The sequence below is a fragment of the Limanda limanda genome, chromosome 7, assembly GCF_963576545.1.
Source record: "Limanda limanda chromosome 7, fLimLim1.1, whole genome shotgun sequence".
In the NCBI taxonomy this organism is placed as follows: Eukaryota; Metazoa; Chordata; class Actinopteri; order Pleuronectiformes; family Pleuronectidae; genus Limanda; species Limanda limanda.
Window position 1 is genome coordinate 29,322,217 of NC_083642.1, and position 19,428 is coordinate 29,341,644.

The window sequence follows — 19,428 nt, forward strand, 5'->3', positions numbered from 1 at the left end:
TATCTTCCACCTGCTGTACTGGAGCTTGAACAGTTAATTGGCTGGAAAACATATCCCTGTTACTCTAGTTATTAATTAGAAAACTACCATACATTTCATGGTGTCTTTCCCAGCAGATTCTCCACAGTATTGTTGTCCTTTTCCAACCCTTTAGTGCTGATACCTGTTGCAATCTCTCAGTACATGTTTAATTATTTCTGGTCTATCACAGTATGTACAGAATGCAGTGTTGGATGTAAACCTGTATGTCCTGTTCTCAGCCAGGTAATAACCAAATCTTTCTCACGGCTCCCTCTCCATGTTCTACCAACGCCCTCATGTTTTAAATACTGTGTTACACCAAATATGTTCGCCTTTTTCTTTACGCAGATGATCCTTTATGACGGTTTCAACCTGTGCTTTACTTTCAATATTTAAAAAAAATGTAAACTTTCTCATTTTTTCTCTTTAGCTTTTTAAAAGGACATTTTAGTTGAGTGGCTTCTTATTGTAAATTAATTGACCAGATTTGACTGTATCTTCACATTTTTTTTTAAATAACAGAACAAATCCAGCAGGTATTCGTGAATGGAGAAATGTCCACTTTCACCATTTCAAATGCAGGCATCCCACAGGGCAGTGTCCTCTCCTCCCTGCTTTTTATTATGTAAAAGTCAAGTTCTCCAATGAACCCTCTTCTACAGGTCCAAACATCTACCTTCATCAAATGGTGCGATCACTATAGATTTCAGGAAGTGCAGTGTCAAACCTAAAGCCAGCAGAAGAGGTGCAAATTGTAGAGACATAAGTAGCTACCTTTGAGCAGGAACCCAAAGGAAGGAGATATCCAACCCTCTTCTGTAGTCTATATAACACATGAGCCATTTCTTCAACATTCTCCACAACAATTTACTTTCTTTGAGCCACTGTTATGCTGGCAGTAGTAGATCAGCTGTTTCCCACAGTGGGGGATCAGCATCTGTGGCCCAGACTCCAGTTCTTTTGCAACACCTGTAAATATGAACATCTCATGTCAGCATTTTGTATCTTGATCCACTTTGGTGCCATTGTAGGTTTTCTATAACCATTTGCTGAGGTCCTGTGGTAATGGACGGCATAATGACTTACTGAAAAGAGCAAGTCATAGAGCTATTGCTGAGAATTGGACACAGGGGTTGTTTGTAATAATAAACTTTATTTATAAAGCACCTTTCAAAACGTCAAGTGAACCACATCACCATTCTTAGGCTGAGTTGCTAAAAACACAAGCCGTTTTCAGACATAAAGGAAGTCCAGATAATTGCGTGCAGGCTTTCTAAGGAGTTTGTCTGTCACACATGAACAACAGAGCACGAGATTCTCCACTCAGGCGTGCTAACAACAGGATTCAGATGAAGGATGTTACGTAGAAATTCTGTTGCAGAGATCAAGTTTTTGTTTGAAGCAAATCTTTACTCAGACAAATATTAGTATATAAAATATAAATCTGTTATCACATTTCTAGTAATTAATTACCATACCTTTGTTGACCTTGGCAGACAAAGACATGGCGTCATCTTCACAATATGTCTTGTTCTATTTGCGATAATAATGCTGCCATTTGTCATGTAGTCCTGCTGAATATTATCACATCTCCTGCGGCTTCTGTTCCATTTTAGATGATTGTTTGCATTTTTATATAGATCACCGAATGAACTTGACTGAAATAAAACATTAATATGCAGCAGATGTTTCTTCTCACATTTCTGACATGACCTGGAAATAATTTTTTGCATGAGCGCGGTTTTTCATGGACGAGATACATAAACAAAACAAAATGACCAAAGAGGAAAACAAAGTGTGAATGCTGGAACCTCTGTTCCAACAGTCACTGTGTCCACCGCAGCATGTGTGTGTGTGTGTGTGTGGAAGAGCAGCAGCGGTGGCGTATAGGAAGCAGTGAATAAAGTGTGTCACATTGTAAATGAGATTTGAATCAATGTTAAATATGATGGTTTCACAACTGTTTCTCTTCTCTCTCCTCCAATTTTCTCTCCTCAACCCAACCAGTTGAGGAAGATGGTCGCCCACATTAAGTCTGGTTCTAGAGGTTCTTCCAGATAAGGAAGGAGTTTTTTCTCCATAATCGTCAGTGTTGCTACTTTGTGCGAACTGTTGGGTTTCTCTTTAATTTTTAAGGTCTCGACCTTACTATTTAATTGCTTGACATAATGTTTGTTATTTTGAGCTATACAAAACAAATTTTATTGACTCAAAACAGGGGTAGAAAAGCACATGTTTCTAAACCAACAACTGCCAATTAAAACTCAAGACTCAAAAGATTTAGTAACTGACAACTATGAACCAAATGTGTGTTAGCCAATAGAAATCAATGTATTGAGGCGTCTGCGCAACTACAGCTGTTTTCAGGCTCCGGTCTCTTGAGGATTGGGTCCAGACTTTGTCAGGAGTTTGCGTTTGACACATACACAACACAGCAGGAGATTCTGCACTCAGACATGTTCACACCAACACAGAAGGGGTGGTGTGGCAGGCGGAAACAAGACGGGACATGTCAATTCTGCTCCAGGGTTCATGTGCTTTTGTTAACTGCACATCAACACAGGCGTCAACCTTTATGACCAAATGCTGTATGGCGGAGCTTTTTTATCTCGAGATATCATAAAAAAAAAATTGGCATCTGTCGCTTGTTAGAACCGTCAACACATCCACTCACTCACGCTTAATCCTGCGAAGGATCACCTCATGTGTTGTCACATCGTGTCAATCAGACATTATGCAACTTCTACAAGGACCTGGCCAGGGAAAGCCCCCAGAAACTCTGGAGGCTCTCACTCTGACATTCGTGTGCATGTCTGAAAGCAGTGAAGGTGAGCTAGCGAACGCCCTTCAAACGGAAGTTTAATGCGTCCTGCAGCGATTGCTTTTTTGGTTCAGACCTGGCCCTGTGTTGCATGTCTGTGAAACAAAAGGCCTGTGTATTCTGACTCATGGTCCTAGAGTTGGTTCACAAAGAACAAATAAAACAAATGATATTCTAAAAACTGTTTAAAACACGTTAGCATATTTGTTAGAATATTAGTTTGGAAGGTGATACTTGTCTCAGCCCATGCTGTTCCATATTCCATCAGTTCTAAAGCCGCCTCCCTCTCTTTCAGAAGCTCTTTGAGTCGTTAGATCTGTCTGTCTCTATGCAGTTCATCTGTGTCCATGGATGTTGAGGACAAACTGTCCCCGGCTGGAACCTCATGAGTCTTAGATTTCTGATTGTTTCTGACTGTGAGACAGCTGTTTCCAGATGTTATCACACCTTTTCTAGCAGCTTTTGTTCGTATCCCTTTTTTACTGATCTGTTCTGTTCTGCATGCCCATTTCTCCTGCTCCTCTGACTTGAATTTCACTGAAGGCTCCGGAGTACCAGGGACGCAACATGGACACATGGTGCGTTTCCTCGTCCTTCCTATTCTGCTGGTGTTTGTATTCAGGTCCACACAAGTCTGAGTCTGTCGCTTGGTTATTACATCCTGCAACTCTGCGATTTCGTTTGATTTGAGGAAGTCCTCATCAATCGGTTCCACATAACCGATCAATGTTGTGTTTTCAACATCACATGACACCCCCTTGGGTGAACTTTGACCCAACTCAGAGAGAGGTTTTGTGTTCAGCTTGAAAACGGCACATTCAAGAGACATGACAGCTGTGTGAGCAGTTACAGTGGCTGCATCTGCTGGCTGTTCCCATTCAGTTACTACTTCCTCTCTCTTCCCATCATCGTTCTGGTTTTCACAGGACCTGTAGAAGTCCTGCCGAAAGAGTTCCTTCTCTTTCATCCTATTTGCTGGTTCATGCTGATCCTCTGCTGAGTTTACAAACTCACTACTCCGAGCCTCTGCAAGTCCAGCTGAGGCCTCATCAATCCTCTGCAGGCAAATCTTCACATCACCTGTAATCCCAAACATCTTGCTCAGCTGACGGTCAGCCATTTTACAGGGTGGAGGTGCCGGTGAAGATGTCTGACAACCTGGAAGGGCCTGCAAATATAAAAACAGAAAATACAGAAAACTCTTAAAAATGAGAAACAGCGATTCTTTTTAGATACTGATCGTGAAGTGGAAATGTTGGGAGGGCAAACCTAAGGCTATTTTTACATGAAACAATTCATACTCTTGGTTTAGTTTCTTGGATGTATCATCATAAAATATATTTTAGTTCATTGCCCAGCAAATTATTGCATCAGGAGGTTAGCATATGGTGTCATAAGACTTTAAAAGCAAACCTTTCATATTTGTAATTATTTTTCAATGTGTTCAAAATTGTGAGTGAAAAGTGTTGTTGTTACTTAGGAGGAGAGTGTTTCACCATCCCATCATATCACTGGTCTACTGCCATCAGTTTCTTCATGGATCATCCCTAACAGCAACACATTACAGGAGCAAGGGGACCATGTGACAAACAGGTACTTTAAACGTGGAGTGGGTCTCAACTCAGGGCCTGCATCCTTCGTAGGACAAGGTTGACGCGGCAAACAAAGGCCGTCTTCTTTTTGGAATGCATAGACCCCAAAGGCCGATCTGAAATAAGACAGTCCGGTCTTCAGGTGATCTGCATCACCAGCTTGACCCAAACTTATTGCTGTTGCCTAATAAAGAGCTAAGGTTGGACATGTTGAGTAAGTTTTATTAACCCTTGGTATTTTTCAAGTGTTGTTAGCTGTTTGGTTTATTTCAAGCCTGATACTCAAGCATCGGGCATCTCGTAATTTGCCGGCACCTATACCTCTAAATGGTTTGTCAATGACGCGCAGTGAATCCTAATTGCTGTCCCTATGTCGAGCCGGAAAGGATCCAACTATTAAGAGCCTTCATTTTACAGTGATGGAAGGGCGCATTTGGCAGCCGCATTTGAAGGAGCCTTAGTAATGGGATGGGCCTAGTAGCGTCACTGAGATGCAATCTGTCTATGAAAGCAGCTTCCGAAGGATGTAACACTGGAATTAAGACACACCTGTGGTCAGAAAAGCTGAACAGAGGGCAAAGGCTTGTAAGAGATCAAATGACTGAATTCGAGTTCAGTTGGTACCAATCTTTTGTTTTGCAATAGAATGCTTTGGCTCAGAAGCTTGATGACTGCATCTGCTCTACAGAAATAGTTCAAAGATATCAGCCTTAAATCTGTGAAACTGGAATATACCATTTCTCTAATTAATGATGTTGTGTGAATTTAATTATTGAGTTAATCCTAATTAGAAAATGTTGATATCACATTGTTAATGCTTTTAACTATTTCTGTTAAAATCACTAGTTTTCCTTATTAATGAAACAATAAAAGTGGCTTCACCTCCTCCTGTTTGTGAGAATATGCTGCACTGCTGCCATCTGCTGGAGTTTCTGGATCAACATCACCTCCCATGCTCCCCTCCTGTTGGGTGGAAGTGCTCTGCTTACTGTTCATGTTTGAGCCCTCATCATCATTCACACTCGTCCCGGCAGAAGCACAAACATGTGTGACATTTTCAACTGTGCCTGATCTTCTTCCAGTAAGATCATCCCTTCCATCAGCGTCAGCTCTACCACCTGAGCTCTTCTCCTGTGTCAAACTGTCCGAGCAGCTTGTGCTCAGCAGGTCAATGTCCTTTTCTATTGTTGTTTGTGTCTCAACTGTTAAATTATGTGTCGACTCAGCCTCAGATTTTGGTGGAATATATGACACAAATATTACGTTGTCATCATCCTGATGAGAGACTGCTGACGTGCTAACTGATGGCGCTTGTTGCGAGTCATCTTGAATTTCGTCATCACATAGATCGATTACTTCATCTGGCTCATCTGAAATAATTATGCTGATGTCCTGCTGTGTTTGAGGTACAGCTGGCTCAACAGGGTGTTGGAATAAAGGTTCTGTGGTTTCCTTAACTTCAGAACTTGTTGTTGCTGCTGTGGGCGAGTCGTTTTCTCCTTGTTGAAATAGTAAACTGCTTTTTTTGGCCACAAAAAATACCTTCCCGTTGCACATGATTAAGGCATTATCCTGTTCTTGTCCATTTTTGTCCAACTTAGACTCAGAAACATTATAGTGCTGGCCCATTTTCTCTCTCATTGCCACTGTTCGAATAATCTGAGAAGTAACAGAATGAGAATCCACATATGAAGCAGTTGAGGTGTCCTCTTCTTCAATTACCCATCTTGTAGGGCCGTTAGGCCCTGGTGAAGCCTTTGAAATCAATTTCAAGAGTGGCTTTGATATTTTAGCTGTTTTTTCTGTCTGAGAAGGCAGCCTGGGTGACTGAGATCCAGAATCCCATGGAGGAGCAGCAAATTGACTCACGGTGGTGACCGGTGACACAAAAACTACCCTGGGTACGTCTGAAACAGGAGTGGAATCGGCTGATGAATTAAAAATCTGCTTCTTGATACCTGGAGGAAGTTTAGATGCTGGCAATGTTCGCACATGTGCATTAGGGGGAATCTGAAGAAGCTGTCCTTTGGGGAGTGCTGGAGATTTCACCATCACTGGCAGCTGATATGGAAGTCTTATAGAGTTCACACAGTTTTTTGCAGGCATTATCGGCACTTTGGACATTAAACTTTCAGTCTGTTGCTGTTGAGGATGATTGTTCCGTGAATTACCAGGATCCAATCCACCTCGATTAGGCAAGAGATTTGACACATTAGTGACAATCTTTTTTATCGGAAGTGTTGCTGGGGAAATATTTACAGCTTTCTGTGTGGTAGAATCCACACTGGGTTTATGTATTTCATATTGGATAAACTGTCCATTAACCAGTTTTACAGGAATCAGTGTCATGATTTTCTTTCCATCGGCTCCAACCGCAGGCATCGCCTGGTAGAAGACACCGGCCCCACTGAGAGAAAAAACAACATAGCACAAAAACATGTTCATAAATTGCAAATACTAATAGGAAAACAAAGTTTTTAAGTTTATTAATTTTAAGCAGTAAAATGTTGTTTATGTGCTGAATTGCCAAAGAGTACACATTTAGCTCTTCTCACTGCTGCAGTAAAGCTATTTTGAGAATGTGACTGTTTAGAAGTGTAAATAATGGAATGAATGAAGATCCCTTTGCTGCTTCAAATTCAGAGTCCTGGAGTTGTTCATTCACTGCTGTACTGTCGTGGCTTAATGGAAATACAGAGCTGGAATCGGAAAATGGTTATCAAAGCTTAGCACAAATACTAAGAGCAGAGGGAAACGGCTAGGCTGATAAACTAGGTTAACAATGGCTTGACTCCAACTAGAATAAGTTTAAGAATGTATCTAACCTTGTCAATTCAAGTGGGACCTGCTACTTTAACTGATGTTAAAGCTGCTTTGCGTCTGTTACAGTCGTGTGTTGCACGTCAACTTCACCTCTTAACCCAAATGTATGTTTAGTTAGGAGGGTCGGGCTAAATCCTGTCCAGGTCCAGACCATCATGCAACATATCCATGCTGACATCCATTTCTTATTTATTTCTTTAACTTTAAAATGTAATTTTAACATGTTCTTGTGTTTCTTATAGTCTGTCATCTGGTTTCAATGACATTTTAACTTGATTTGATCTATATTGGTTAGGACAAACTGAGCAGCATTTATTGTATGAAAGGTGCTATACAAATAAAGTTGATCACCGTCTTTCTCTAGCAGTAGCTACTTGACTGTTCTCACTGTGAAGCTGCATAGCTAATTAAAAGAGCTATTGGTTTGGGTTTCATATTCCATGTTGGGTTGAATACTCCTGTAGGCTAATAATGATTAGATTGTAGATCATGTTAGAATCACCCAGGGATATTAATAAACAGAATGGGCTTTTTATCACATGATTGTGATCAAAACCTCAAACGGATCTGGTTGTAAAAGAAGCAAACTAATATACACAGAATGCTAATGACATGTTATAGACCTGAAGTTGAACAAACGTAGATGTTAAACTGTGAAATATTGAAATATTTGGAATACATGGGAAGGATCATCAGAACGGTACCTGGGAACTGCATCCTTGTGCTTACGAGTAGGAAACATGACTCCTGACAATCCCTGAAACTGGACTCGTGATGTTCCCAAGTGAGCAGCTTCAATCAAACTGGAGAGTGATCCGTAAACTGTGTTTACTTGAATCTCCGCGTTGTTTGCGTCCCCACGACAGAAGACGGAGTCGCGTGCATTTTCCCCGAGTCCATTTCCTTCGATCTAATAATTCCCACTTTACACTTCGGTCACTGCACCTCTCGGCTTCCGTTTGTTTTTCGTGTTTGCCACATCCGACTTCCTGTTTGTGACGTGGGTTGTGTGGACAACGTCGCAAACATTTGCACGTTAGATGTTCTGGTCATCCATCAATGTTTATATGTTAACAACAGACTCCCAGAGATGGTCTTTATTCTGTCAGTGTCCATCCCAATGTAATGACACCGCATAATAACAGTGATCGTGTTAACAAACGATAGAGCCTCTCTGAACTGAAAATACTTCCGGTTTGATCACTTCCGGTTTTTAAAACATCCGCTCAGACATTCTGCTTCCGCTCTGAAATGTGTCCCGGGCTATGGTCGAAATGTAATAAAGCTCAAGTACCAAATCGTTTTTACAATGACCCGGAGGCACGTAAAAGGCTGCCATAATAGGAGCTACGAAAGGAAACTTGAATGTCTCCTATCTCATCTCCTCCAGCGTATGATACCATGGACCAAACTCAATAAAATGTTTGTGCCTTGAATTAAGATAAGTGTTATTCCTACTTGAGTAGTAGGCTACACACATTTTATGGTAGGATTTCCGTTGGTTATTGTTAGCTGGAAGCACGTTTGTGGCCTGTTTGTGTTTTCCAGGACAATATTACATTTCATTTATCTGACGCTTTTATCCAAAGCAACTTACAATAAGTGCATTAACAATGAGGGTACAAACCCAGAACAACAAGAATCAATAAAGTACAATTTTCTTCAAGAAAGCCAAACTACAAAGTGCTCTAAGTAAGTGCCATTTAAGTGCTATTAAAACATTACATTTTTTTTATTCAAGGTATAGTCGGAAGAGATGTGATTTGAGTTTGCGGCTCCCCAATGACATCTGCTGTCCTGATGTCATTGGGGAGCTCGCTCCACCATTTATGAGCCAGGACAGCAAACAGCTGTGATTTTGTTGAGTGTTTAGCTCGCAGTGAGGGAGCAACAAGCCGATTGGCAGATTCAGAACAGAGTGAACGGGCTGGGGTGTAAGGTTTGACCATGTCCTGGATGTAGACTGGACCCGATCCCTTTGTAGGACGGTACGCAAGTACTAATGTTTTGAAACGGATGCGGTCAGCCACTGGTAACCAGTGAAGCTGAGGAGCGGAGTAGTGTGAGTGAATTTAGGTTAAAGACCAGTCGAGCTGCTGCACTCTGGATGAGATGCAGAGGTCGGATGGCACTAGCAGGAACACCTGCCAGGAGGGAGTTACAATATTCTAGAAGAGGGGCGTTTCGAAAATGAGGATTAAATTGCAACTGCAGAAATAGAGGCAGAGAAAGAGGAGAGAAGAGATTGATAAGTGAGCAGGTCGGGAAGGACTTGCGGACCTGTCGTGATGTAAGAGGACAGAGTAGAAAGGCGAGTAGGCCTATTCTTGACAGAGTTGGGATGCATGAGTGAGAAAGAGTCAGTTGAAGGGAGGGCTGATAAAACAGAGGAGGCCAGAGAGGAGGGAGAGAGGGAGCGTATTGTAGGAGTTACATCATCATGACGTCACTATGAAGCAGGAAAATCCATCATTTCATGCAGTCCTACATTAACTTTTGCTACCAATAAGATTAGAGAAACAATCTACAGTATCACTGACATTATGACATCATGATCCAAAACAAACCAAATTGGACACTGCACTGACCCTTAAGGATACACATGAAGCCAATAAGATGAATGTTTTCCATTTTATGTGAGGCACAGACAGACAGATTCCTGGAATTAGTAGATGGATGTGGGCTCACATGCATACCTGTATATGTTTGTTTAAGTATGTATGTTTTTATATGCACGTCTTTCATTATTTGCATTGAAATCTTTCAATGCCCATTTTCCACATTTTCCAAATTTTTACTTTGCCTAACTTGTCCCAGGGCTTTCATCAGATCAACTTCAAATTCTGTGAATGTCATCTCAATAAGATGGAGATATTATGAAACTCAAATATTTTGTTTTCATCATATGGTGTGACAGTGGCGTGTCGTCAAATTTAGTTACACGCCATGAAAACACAAGGTTGTGTATCTTGGACATTCATGGTCTACCTCAAACTGGACATAGGAGTCCCGGCCTGATGACATCTACACAGAAATCATGGCTTAAAATCACAGCACCCCCTGGTGGCAACAGGGAAATGTTGTTTTTTTTGCATGTCATACTCTCCCATCCAGTGACCACAACCATGTCAAACTGTCAAAAGGGTCTCAAGACATTAATGAAGTCGGCATTAAATTACCGTGAGTTTTCGTCAAACACCATATTAATGGCGTGGCATCAAAGTTCATCAACTCGCCGTGACACACGGAATTGCTGTAGTTTCAGTGTTCATGGTTCAATCTCCCTCAAACTACATTTACAGTTCCATCTATTTTATTTGTATTCTTTTTTCTGCAAACTTTCATACAGATTTATAATTTCTTATATGCTTTCGAATTTGAAATAGTTTTCGTTTAATTTTGTATTTGAGATTTTCTTTTGTGTCCCTGTACAGCACCTTCAATCTACCTGTGTATGACAGGTGCTTTATATATAAAATTGCCATACCTTAAATATTGTATGTTGCATTTAAACCTTTGTAAGCAATTTGTTCTTATTTGCTTGAAGAGTGTTTTAAAAATAAAGTTATTATACTTATATATTTATTTATATTCTTTTTATTATTTATCCGACATACCTGGAACTTGAGTGTGACAAACTGAGAAATGACAAATAAATGAAATGGGTACATAAGGTTTCACATTTATTTGTCAGCTGTAATATTTCAAAACACAATTCATTGACTTGGCTGTGAATGTACTAATGCCAAGAACTAGCAGTCAAACACTAGATTTCTTTACTTCTGTAACATTCATTGTGGTTCACCAGTTAGTTAGAATATATGAATTGGTATGCTGGAAAACTGTATTCAGATATGTGTTCTTTAAAATGTGTTTAAAACTGGCTCCAAAGCTCAGTGACCATGTAGAATTAAGGCCTTAACTGACACGTTCTTTGAGTTCATGTTTTAGTATGTGTGATGAAGAAGGGACAGTGCGTATCTGGTTGACAGTGTTGACCCTGGGATGGAACTTGATAATGGAAAAAGGCATGTTGTGGGCCAACTGACACAGTAAAATGCATTTGGTGTAGATGTAAAGTGTGAGTGTCAATGTCCATGAACTAAGACAGACAGTAGGATATCCTCTTTAGTATCTTACAGGGGAAAAAATAAGACAGGTGGGCACAAAGTAAGAAAAAACATTAGTCCGTCCAAGAAAGTAAATCTTAGCTTAACACAAATTTCCTCTTGGTGCCATAATATCATATACCAACAAATTTAATGAGTCGGTCAGTAACAAAACATTTTTAATGAGATGAAACTAGTAAATCAACAGAAATGCAAATTTCGAATCGAATTTTTCGTTATAACTTGATTATGATGATTTGACTTCATGAACAGAATCACAAATCAGCTTCAGTCCAATTATTGTAAAATCAATGTCAGAGTGCTCAGTCCTTGTTGGCCAGCAGATCATCAAGAATCCGCTCACACATGTACAGGCAACGGGGAACATGGAAGAACCCTGAAAAAGAGATGAGAAACACAATTATCTTACAGACTTTCACCGGGGCATCAGCTGTGCTATAAAACATCCGGGGCCCAGTGGCTGGGGTGGGAGGCACCAAACAACCCTATTTTGTTCCCTAGTTAAGATAACATCCAATTCATCCAGGCCATAACTCAAGACAAATCAAAGAGAGAAAGAAGCTCTCACAATATATAAAATAGTTTAGATTTATTTTACTGTAGCTTCACTTGGTGCTTACACATCTGCTTCAGTATTAATGATCGAATGGTGTCATAGAGCTTAACCAAATAACATAATAATTGGTAAAACAAGTTTTTTTACTTTAATACTTTGACTAGTTAACTCGCCTATATTTGACAGTGTCAGATGAACTGAAATTTTAATATTTCAGCCCAGAAACCGCAGCAAAATGGTGCAAAAAACTTTTGGGTAAAGTGCCCCTGATTCCCTGAAGGTGTTCTCTAGAAATAGCATTCACAAAGCAAAATATGTGTTATGTGAAGTCACGATGAACCTGACCTTTGACCACCAAAATCGAATCTGTTGGGTGTCGCTGGCAAGGAAGTTGGTCATGTAAGCACCAAAAACCACCGTCAGATAGAATTGTATGTCTTTCAGTGCATCATTGCTGACAACATAAAGGACCTGCCATCTTTCCCTTAGTCAGAAAGAATCACTAGGGGACTCCACTTTCTGGCATTCAGTCTATTCTTCATCTAAATGACGATCTCACCTTTAAACGGGCCTCCTTTGAAATCCAGTGCCACCTCCCCTTCTTGTGTCAAATAGCCAAACCACTCTCCGCTCTTAGCATCAGGAAACTGCAGAGAAAACAAAAATCAGGCACATATTTTACAGTGTATTCAAATATACAGATGTACAGAAAGACCTTATACAAATGTGACATGTGTTTTCAGCTGTGATAATATGGACAGAGATAATTTCTGATAGATCGCTTCCATCTTAAATGAAAATAAGTTAGTGAGGTTGTCGTCACAGAAATGAGATTAATCAGAAACATCTCCCTCACATTAATGAGAAAAAGAATTTTCCAAAATGCTGAATATCTGAAAACTAGTCATAAAAAAGTGTGCAGTTGTCCTACTCTGCCTCATTGGCACTGTAGTGTACACTCACATGACTGAAGGTATATTCGTAAACTTGAGAGAATCTGTCCAGCAGCTCGTGCTTCTTGGTTTGACTGTAGGCCATCAGGAAGGCAATGAGGGCCTCACAGTGAGGCCACCAGAGCTTCATGCTCCACTCCAACTGGTCAGACACACAAGCAAACTTAGATACCTATTTAATCTATGATTATAAGCAAAATGCAAAAGCATCACTTGTCTAAAAAATCCTATCATGCGTTTACTTGAAATGATTGAATCACCTGTGTGGGACAGTAACCATCCACATCCAGGAAATAAAAGAGACCACTGTGCTCTTTATCCCATCCATACTGGTAAGGCAGCTCCACAAACTTGTTAATGGCGGTCTTCTGGAGTTCTTTGTCCGCCCACTCTGCACTGTACTGAAGCAGGAACCAGCCTGCTTCCAGGGCATGGCCTGAGTCAGCACGGGTTAGCATAAGGGGATGAACAAAAGGGAAACTGTTGAGTTAGGCAAATAAGAACAGCTGTCTCGAGCACGCTCTGTGCTCTTATCTGGCTGACTGGTCAGCAGTCCAGTGTTTACCTGGGTTCTGAAGTCGGCCCTGGCAACCTGGCAGTTCTGCTGCATCCACTGACACATTCTCTAAAATAGCTGTGCCGTCTCTCTGTACCAAGAAAAGACATTACAGCATATCTTCTGCTACAAAGTCAAAGTGAAACCGTAACCAAATCACCCGAACATTAATAATAATACAAAGTACCAAAGCCCTAGAACATAACCTTGCTCAGTGTGTCCTTTGTTTGACTAACATGGGTGTTTACTTACAACCTGTTAAGAGATCGCTGAAGTTATTTGAGTAAAGTACGGCCAGTGCAACGAAAATAACATTTTAATTAAGGTGTCATTTTCTTTTAAGAAAATTACCACACTCGACCCTGACATGATACGAGTGGATTCAGGTGAAAACTTGCTTAACTGTAGTCTCCACAGCAGAGCTAAATGCAGTAATTCAATGTTGTGCTTACAACTGCTGAAACCCCTGAAGTTCATTCACATTTCATTGCTGAGAAGTAATGATATTTGCAATACACTGAGAGTACGGCACAGTGGTTACACTGTCACCTCACAGCAAGAAAGTTCCCACTTTGAATAGTCACTACGCTGAGTACCACCTATTCTGCAAGAATGTGCAAAATCAATCAATAAAATTATATTTATTAAAAAAACATTCTAAGCTTTATGTGAATGTAAACCATAAAGTAACTGACCTGAAACTGGTTTGTTCATAAATCAGTCACCAAATGCCCTGGTTGTAAATACATAATTCTGACAAGTCATTTTGACCAGACAGCATCAAGTCATGTCCTATGCGTCCATACCTGTATGTGCTGTAGAATCTGCTGTACACACCAGCTGCCCAGTTCTTTGTACTTCTGAACCACTGCCTGACCCCGGCCTTCCGTGAGCTGTTGCACAAGGCACAAGAGCATCATGGGGATGGCCATGCTGTTGGTAGGAACATCTCCAGGAAGCTGGGGCCTGCCCAAGCCTGAGGAGTCCACTCGAACCCAGTAGATCAACTGTTCCATCATCTGTTCAGCCTCCAGCTAGGAACACAGCAGAGGATATGACATGAAAGTGCATTTAACTGTTATTTTCTTATCCAACTTTTAACTTGAATGCCTGGTTTCTACAGAGCAGAGCTAAGTACAGTTTCTTGCAGCTCTCTAACTCTGAAGAAGTGTGGACGCCAGTTGATCTGTAGTAGATTTGATGCGTTTTCAAACGAAAACATAGTTTTAGGTATTCAGGTAGCCTTAGTAACTACTGAATGGATTACCTTGAACTTTGGTATAGGCCGTCATGTTTCCAAGAGGATGGCCACTTCATTAAATTCCTCACTTTCCATCAAGCACAACCAACAGCTCATAAATGACACATCTCAACTAATACTATGAGGTTTAGCAAAGAAATGAGACACAGATATTTATGGTGCCAAGCAGTTAACCTTCATAAATTGTGATTACCCGAGTTTTATATTGCCTAATACTTTGGTTTATGACCATGACTGCAAAGCCAATGGCATTCCCATCAGATTCAGCTGCACTTTCAGTTTTAATAATCTCTATAGTTTACAGCCTACAGGTCCACAGACTCACTAGAAAGGCTTCAGACTCTTTATCATGCAGTACGGTCACTTTCTAAACTGAAGCCAGTTATGTCCTACATGTACATTTCATTTTTATTGTGAATACATGCAAAAACAACTGACAGGCTTTCTGCATAATTACAGCATTATTAGTTCAAATTAATGATAAATTATGCTGAATCTGTGAAAATGCTTTCAGAATTGTTTCAACTTATTCACTGCGTATGCAAATAGGGCATTGCTTATTTCTTTCAGTTTTTGGTCCATTGCTATTTTAAGACTGAAGAGGTATGACCATTTAATTGGTCACATACTGAAAATAGCTTGTTATGTAGAGGGGAAAATACATCAATCAATCAATCAATCAAGTTTTATTTGTATAGCCCACATTCACAAATAACAATTCGTCTCATGGGGCTTTAACATTGTGTGACATCCTCTGTCCTTAACCCTCAACAAGAGTAAGGAAAAACTACTAAAAACCCTTTTAACAGGTAAAAATATGTAGAAACCTCAGAGAAACATCTTTCTATATAAGACGTAAGATAAGATTAAACAGTGGCATGATCAAACATATGATACACATACATATAAAAAACCACATATACGTATAAATAAATATTAAGTATTTTGTATTCATACCTGCATGTCCTTGTCACCAGTGACTCTGCTCAGTTCATCCATGGCCATGATGTAGAAACACTCACTGAATATAGTCCTCTGAATTTTGATCACTTTACCATCTCTTGTTAAGCAGAAGGCACATTTCCATTGACCACGGCTGCTGGACACACGAGCAAACCTCCTGAGGAACACTCCTCCTAAGATGCAAACACAACAATGTAACGTTAGCTGATGACTTCTTCTACCTTAAAAACAAAATAATAACAATGATGTTACTTTCTGAGGGCTATCTCAATCAAAAAAGTTTAATGATGTTGTGAATTATCCGAAAGTGAAAAACCACACAGGTATGCACAACGAGAATATGACAGCATTGACAGGCGACCAAATGAAACTGACCCAGTCACCTGGATTTAAATTAAGAAAATAGGTCCAGACATTTTAATGCGCATATCTTTTTTGTGCTTTTCTGAATCAGATTTTCACCTGCTCTGACTAAATAGGTTCAATTAGCAGAACTAGCCTTAACATTTCTACTCACCAGCTTTGGCTGCTTCAAGGATTTCAGGCTTGCGGAAGCGATCCATGGTTCGGTACAGGCGGCAGTACATCCACACCTATGAAATAAACCAGCCACTTCAATGACAGAACTGACCACAATCCATAGAGAGGATTGTTTGTTGTACACTGCAAGTATCCAAACTTACCTGTCTACCCTGCAGCCAGACATACTTAAGCTCATCATAAACCTTTCCATCGCGTCCAATGCAAGTGAAGAAGCCCCTAAAACAGAAATTGGAGAACTAGTTTCACCACGAGGATACAGACTGTAAACTGTTGTATATTACTGCTTGGTATTCAGGTTTATTGCACTTTAGAAAGATATGAGCAGGCAATATGTTAATTTCTACAGTACCCATGTACAGTGTCATGAGAGTATTTGAGCCAGAAGTCCACGACAGTATCAAGTTCTGTACGAATCCGCTGTCGACTCTCCTCCAGCTTCAGGGCAGACATTGTTCCTTTCAGCAAAAAGCAGGGGAATCAGTTTGTGGTGAACATTATCGTATGTGAGATTGCATGGTTTACTTTTGCCTTAGTTCGAAGAATACTCAGCATTTTATGGAAAAAGAACAGAGACTGGGAATCAAATGGTAAATTTAGCATATTATTCTCAAACAGAGTTCCCTTGTAAGTAAATGCAAAAACAACAGCTCAAAGACAGTTGCCTGTCATAATATAGGGTATCTCAAATTATATTAAAATATCAAATTTTACCCTCATAAGTCTATCCTCTGTGCCCCATAGTGGCAGTGATTGGAAAGTGTTGTTAGATGTTACATTGACAACTGTATGCAGATCCTTACTCTATCCTCCTGACATCACAGCAAAAGTACCCACTTCAAAATAAAATTGTAAAGGTAGGACTCTGTAGATTTGCATTAAGGTTGGCCAATTATTAGCATATTTAGGGTTTATTATACTAAACATCTAGACCCTCAGCTCATGAGGGACAGGTTTGCTCAGTTTTCCCAGAATCAACACTGAGGTAAAGTCAAGCAGATTTTAGTTTCTCTGCTCCCTGTGGATCCAACTTCAGTTATTTTACAAAACACCATTAAACACTATCGTTGGCCACAGATCCCAATACATCACAAGCTCTTTTATATCTGAGCATTTACTTTATCTGTTTTACTTGAGTCTTTTATTCTAGAACATTTTCATATAGTTCTTTCAAAACGTTTTAATTATTATGTTCCTCTGTAGAGCACTTTGAATGATGCAAATTGAAATTGCAAATTGAATGAAGGCAAACTTGCCTTCACACATACTAACCCCGAACCCTAACCGTGAATCACGTCTGACCCCTAACCTTAAAGGGGACATATTATGAAATTCCACTTTTGTTGTGCTTCTACACGTTAATTTGGGTATCTGGTATGTCTACCGTCCCAAAAACTCTGGAAAAAAACAACTCCCGCGATTTGTTGTGGTTCCTCTATGTCAGAAACGATACGCTGGATGGCGTCAAATGGGATTACGACCAAAAAATACGTCATAGTCTCGCTGCACGGCCCGCCGGTCAGCTCGTCTCTCCCCAGAGCCAGGCTCTGGTTCAAATTAAGACCCCAATGAACCATATCAACTGCGGAAAAATGGGCTTTATATGTGTCCTTTAATAACTTCATCCCTGAAAACTTCATACCTAATCTTAATTTAAACCATGACCACTTCATACCTAACCATAACCACAACCATGACAACTTCATACCTAATCCTAATCATTACCACTTCATACCTAATCCTAACCCTAACCTAACCACGACTCACACCAGTCCAAGGTCAGTGTTTATGATGGAAAAGGTCCTAAAGAGGGAACAAATCTAAACAACAAAAGAAGTGTTCCACTTTTAAGGAGTGGTATCTTCGATTCTCTATTTGGAGCTGGATGATACAAATGCCCTTATGTTCATCATTATAAAAACAATAATAATATACAAACACATATGGGGATATATTTGAGTCTTATATTCACAAAAGTTCTTGTAGTTTCCAGTCACGTGGTTCCAAACGCAAAGGCTACGATTTACAATAAAAGCTAAAGGTTGATAGTCTACTTTCTTGAAAAACAAGTACACGTACACGTACACAAACACACGCGCACGCACGCACGCACGCACACCTCTGACAGTTCACTTAAACCCTTGTTCACCACATATTCCAAATAAATCAAAAGAAGCCTCAACTTAACTTTAAATAACGTATTTTATTGTTTTTAATTGAGAAACACATTTTTGCGTTTTAATCGTTCTTCTTTATTCTGTTTTGAAAATGGCGCTACATCAACGCGCACAAACAGGAACACCGAGTCTCGTGCTTGCCCTAAAATCCTGTAGTTCAATGTTGGCAAATTCGCCATGTTCTCTTTTTGACATTAATCCGAGAGAGGACGAAAAATTTCTCGTCTTCTTGTTCTGGTTAAAGAGCGACAACACACCGCTTGTTGTGTTGTCGGCAGCAGTTCCGTGTTTCCCCAGTGTTCACAGTCTGCAGCAGTAACACAGTTTAAACAACCTCACCATTCAAGTGCTCTTACCTCCAGATCCCTGTAGACCTCAGTGTCTTCACGCGAAGTGTCTCTCCAGACACAGTGTCAAAACACACACACACACGCCCATCAGCACACGCACACACAGACACAGACACAGACACGCACACAGACACGCGCACGCGCGCGCACACACACACACACACACACACACACACACACACACACACACACACACACACACACACACACACACACACACACACACACACACAGAGAGCGTCTCAGTCCGTCGGCTCAGTTTTGGTCACATGACCAGTGAGCTCCGGCTATAGTAGGAGGAAGTGAATCCCAGATTCACGCTGTTCTTCTACTTTATTTACAGTCAATGGTTCCTACTCAACTAAATCCATCTGTAGACAGGCACAGGGCTTAGCTCGTTATTTAATATACCAGGAAATGTGAGAGGACAAACATTTATTATTCTCACTTAAAAAAAAGAAAACGTGATAGGCCTAAGTCTATTACACAAACAGATAAGTCAACCAGGGCCCTGTGCTACGAATCTGCGGTCAAGCAAGCCGACACTCCGATTTGCGCGTATGGGGGTAACTTCAGAGTAAATACAGGGTTTCCGGTCCGACGAAACCCGTTCACATCTTATCAGGGTAAATCACCATGGTAACTTATGCTGTACTCTAACCTGCTCCGGAGCAGGTTAAGTTAC

General features: G+C 40.4%; 2 protein-coding genes across 2 annotated transcripts; both read right to left on the reverse strand.

The window, feature by feature from the left end:
- Window positions 1–1,154: 1,154 nt before the first annotated feature.
- On the reverse strand, window positions 1,155–8,205 carry lrif1 (ligand dependent nuclear receptor interacting factor 1). The gene is made up of 3 exons (XM_061074823.1): window positions 7,962–8,205; window positions 5,317–6,841; window positions 1,155–4,010 (listed from the first exon to the last, which is right to left on the reverse strand). Exons 1-3 carry the CDS (start codon window positions 7,997–7,999, stop codon window positions 3,153–3,155), a joined length of 2,421 nt encoding a protein of 806 aa, XP_060930806.1. The 5' UTR covers window positions 8,000–8,205; the 3' UTR covers window positions 1,155–3,152.
- A 2,709-nt stretch (window positions 8,206–10,914) lies between these two features.
- On the reverse strand, window positions 10,915–18,848 carry renbp (renin binding protein). The gene is made up of 11 exons (XM_061075004.1): window positions 18,750–18,848; window positions 16,569–16,674; window positions 16,360–16,435; window positions 16,194–16,269; window positions 15,671–15,849; window positions 14,259–14,486; window positions 13,462–13,543; window positions 13,157–13,332; window positions 12,907–13,038; window positions 12,503–12,590; window positions 10,915–11,763 (listed from the first exon to the last, which is right to left on the reverse strand). Exons 2-11 carry the CDS (start codon window positions 16,667–16,669, stop codon window positions 11,690–11,692), a joined length of 1,212 nt encoding a protein of 403 aa, XP_060930987.1. The 5' UTR covers window positions 16,670–16,674; window positions 18,750–18,848; the 3' UTR covers window positions 10,915–11,689.
- Between the last annotated feature and the right edge of the window lie 580 nt (window positions 18,849–19,428).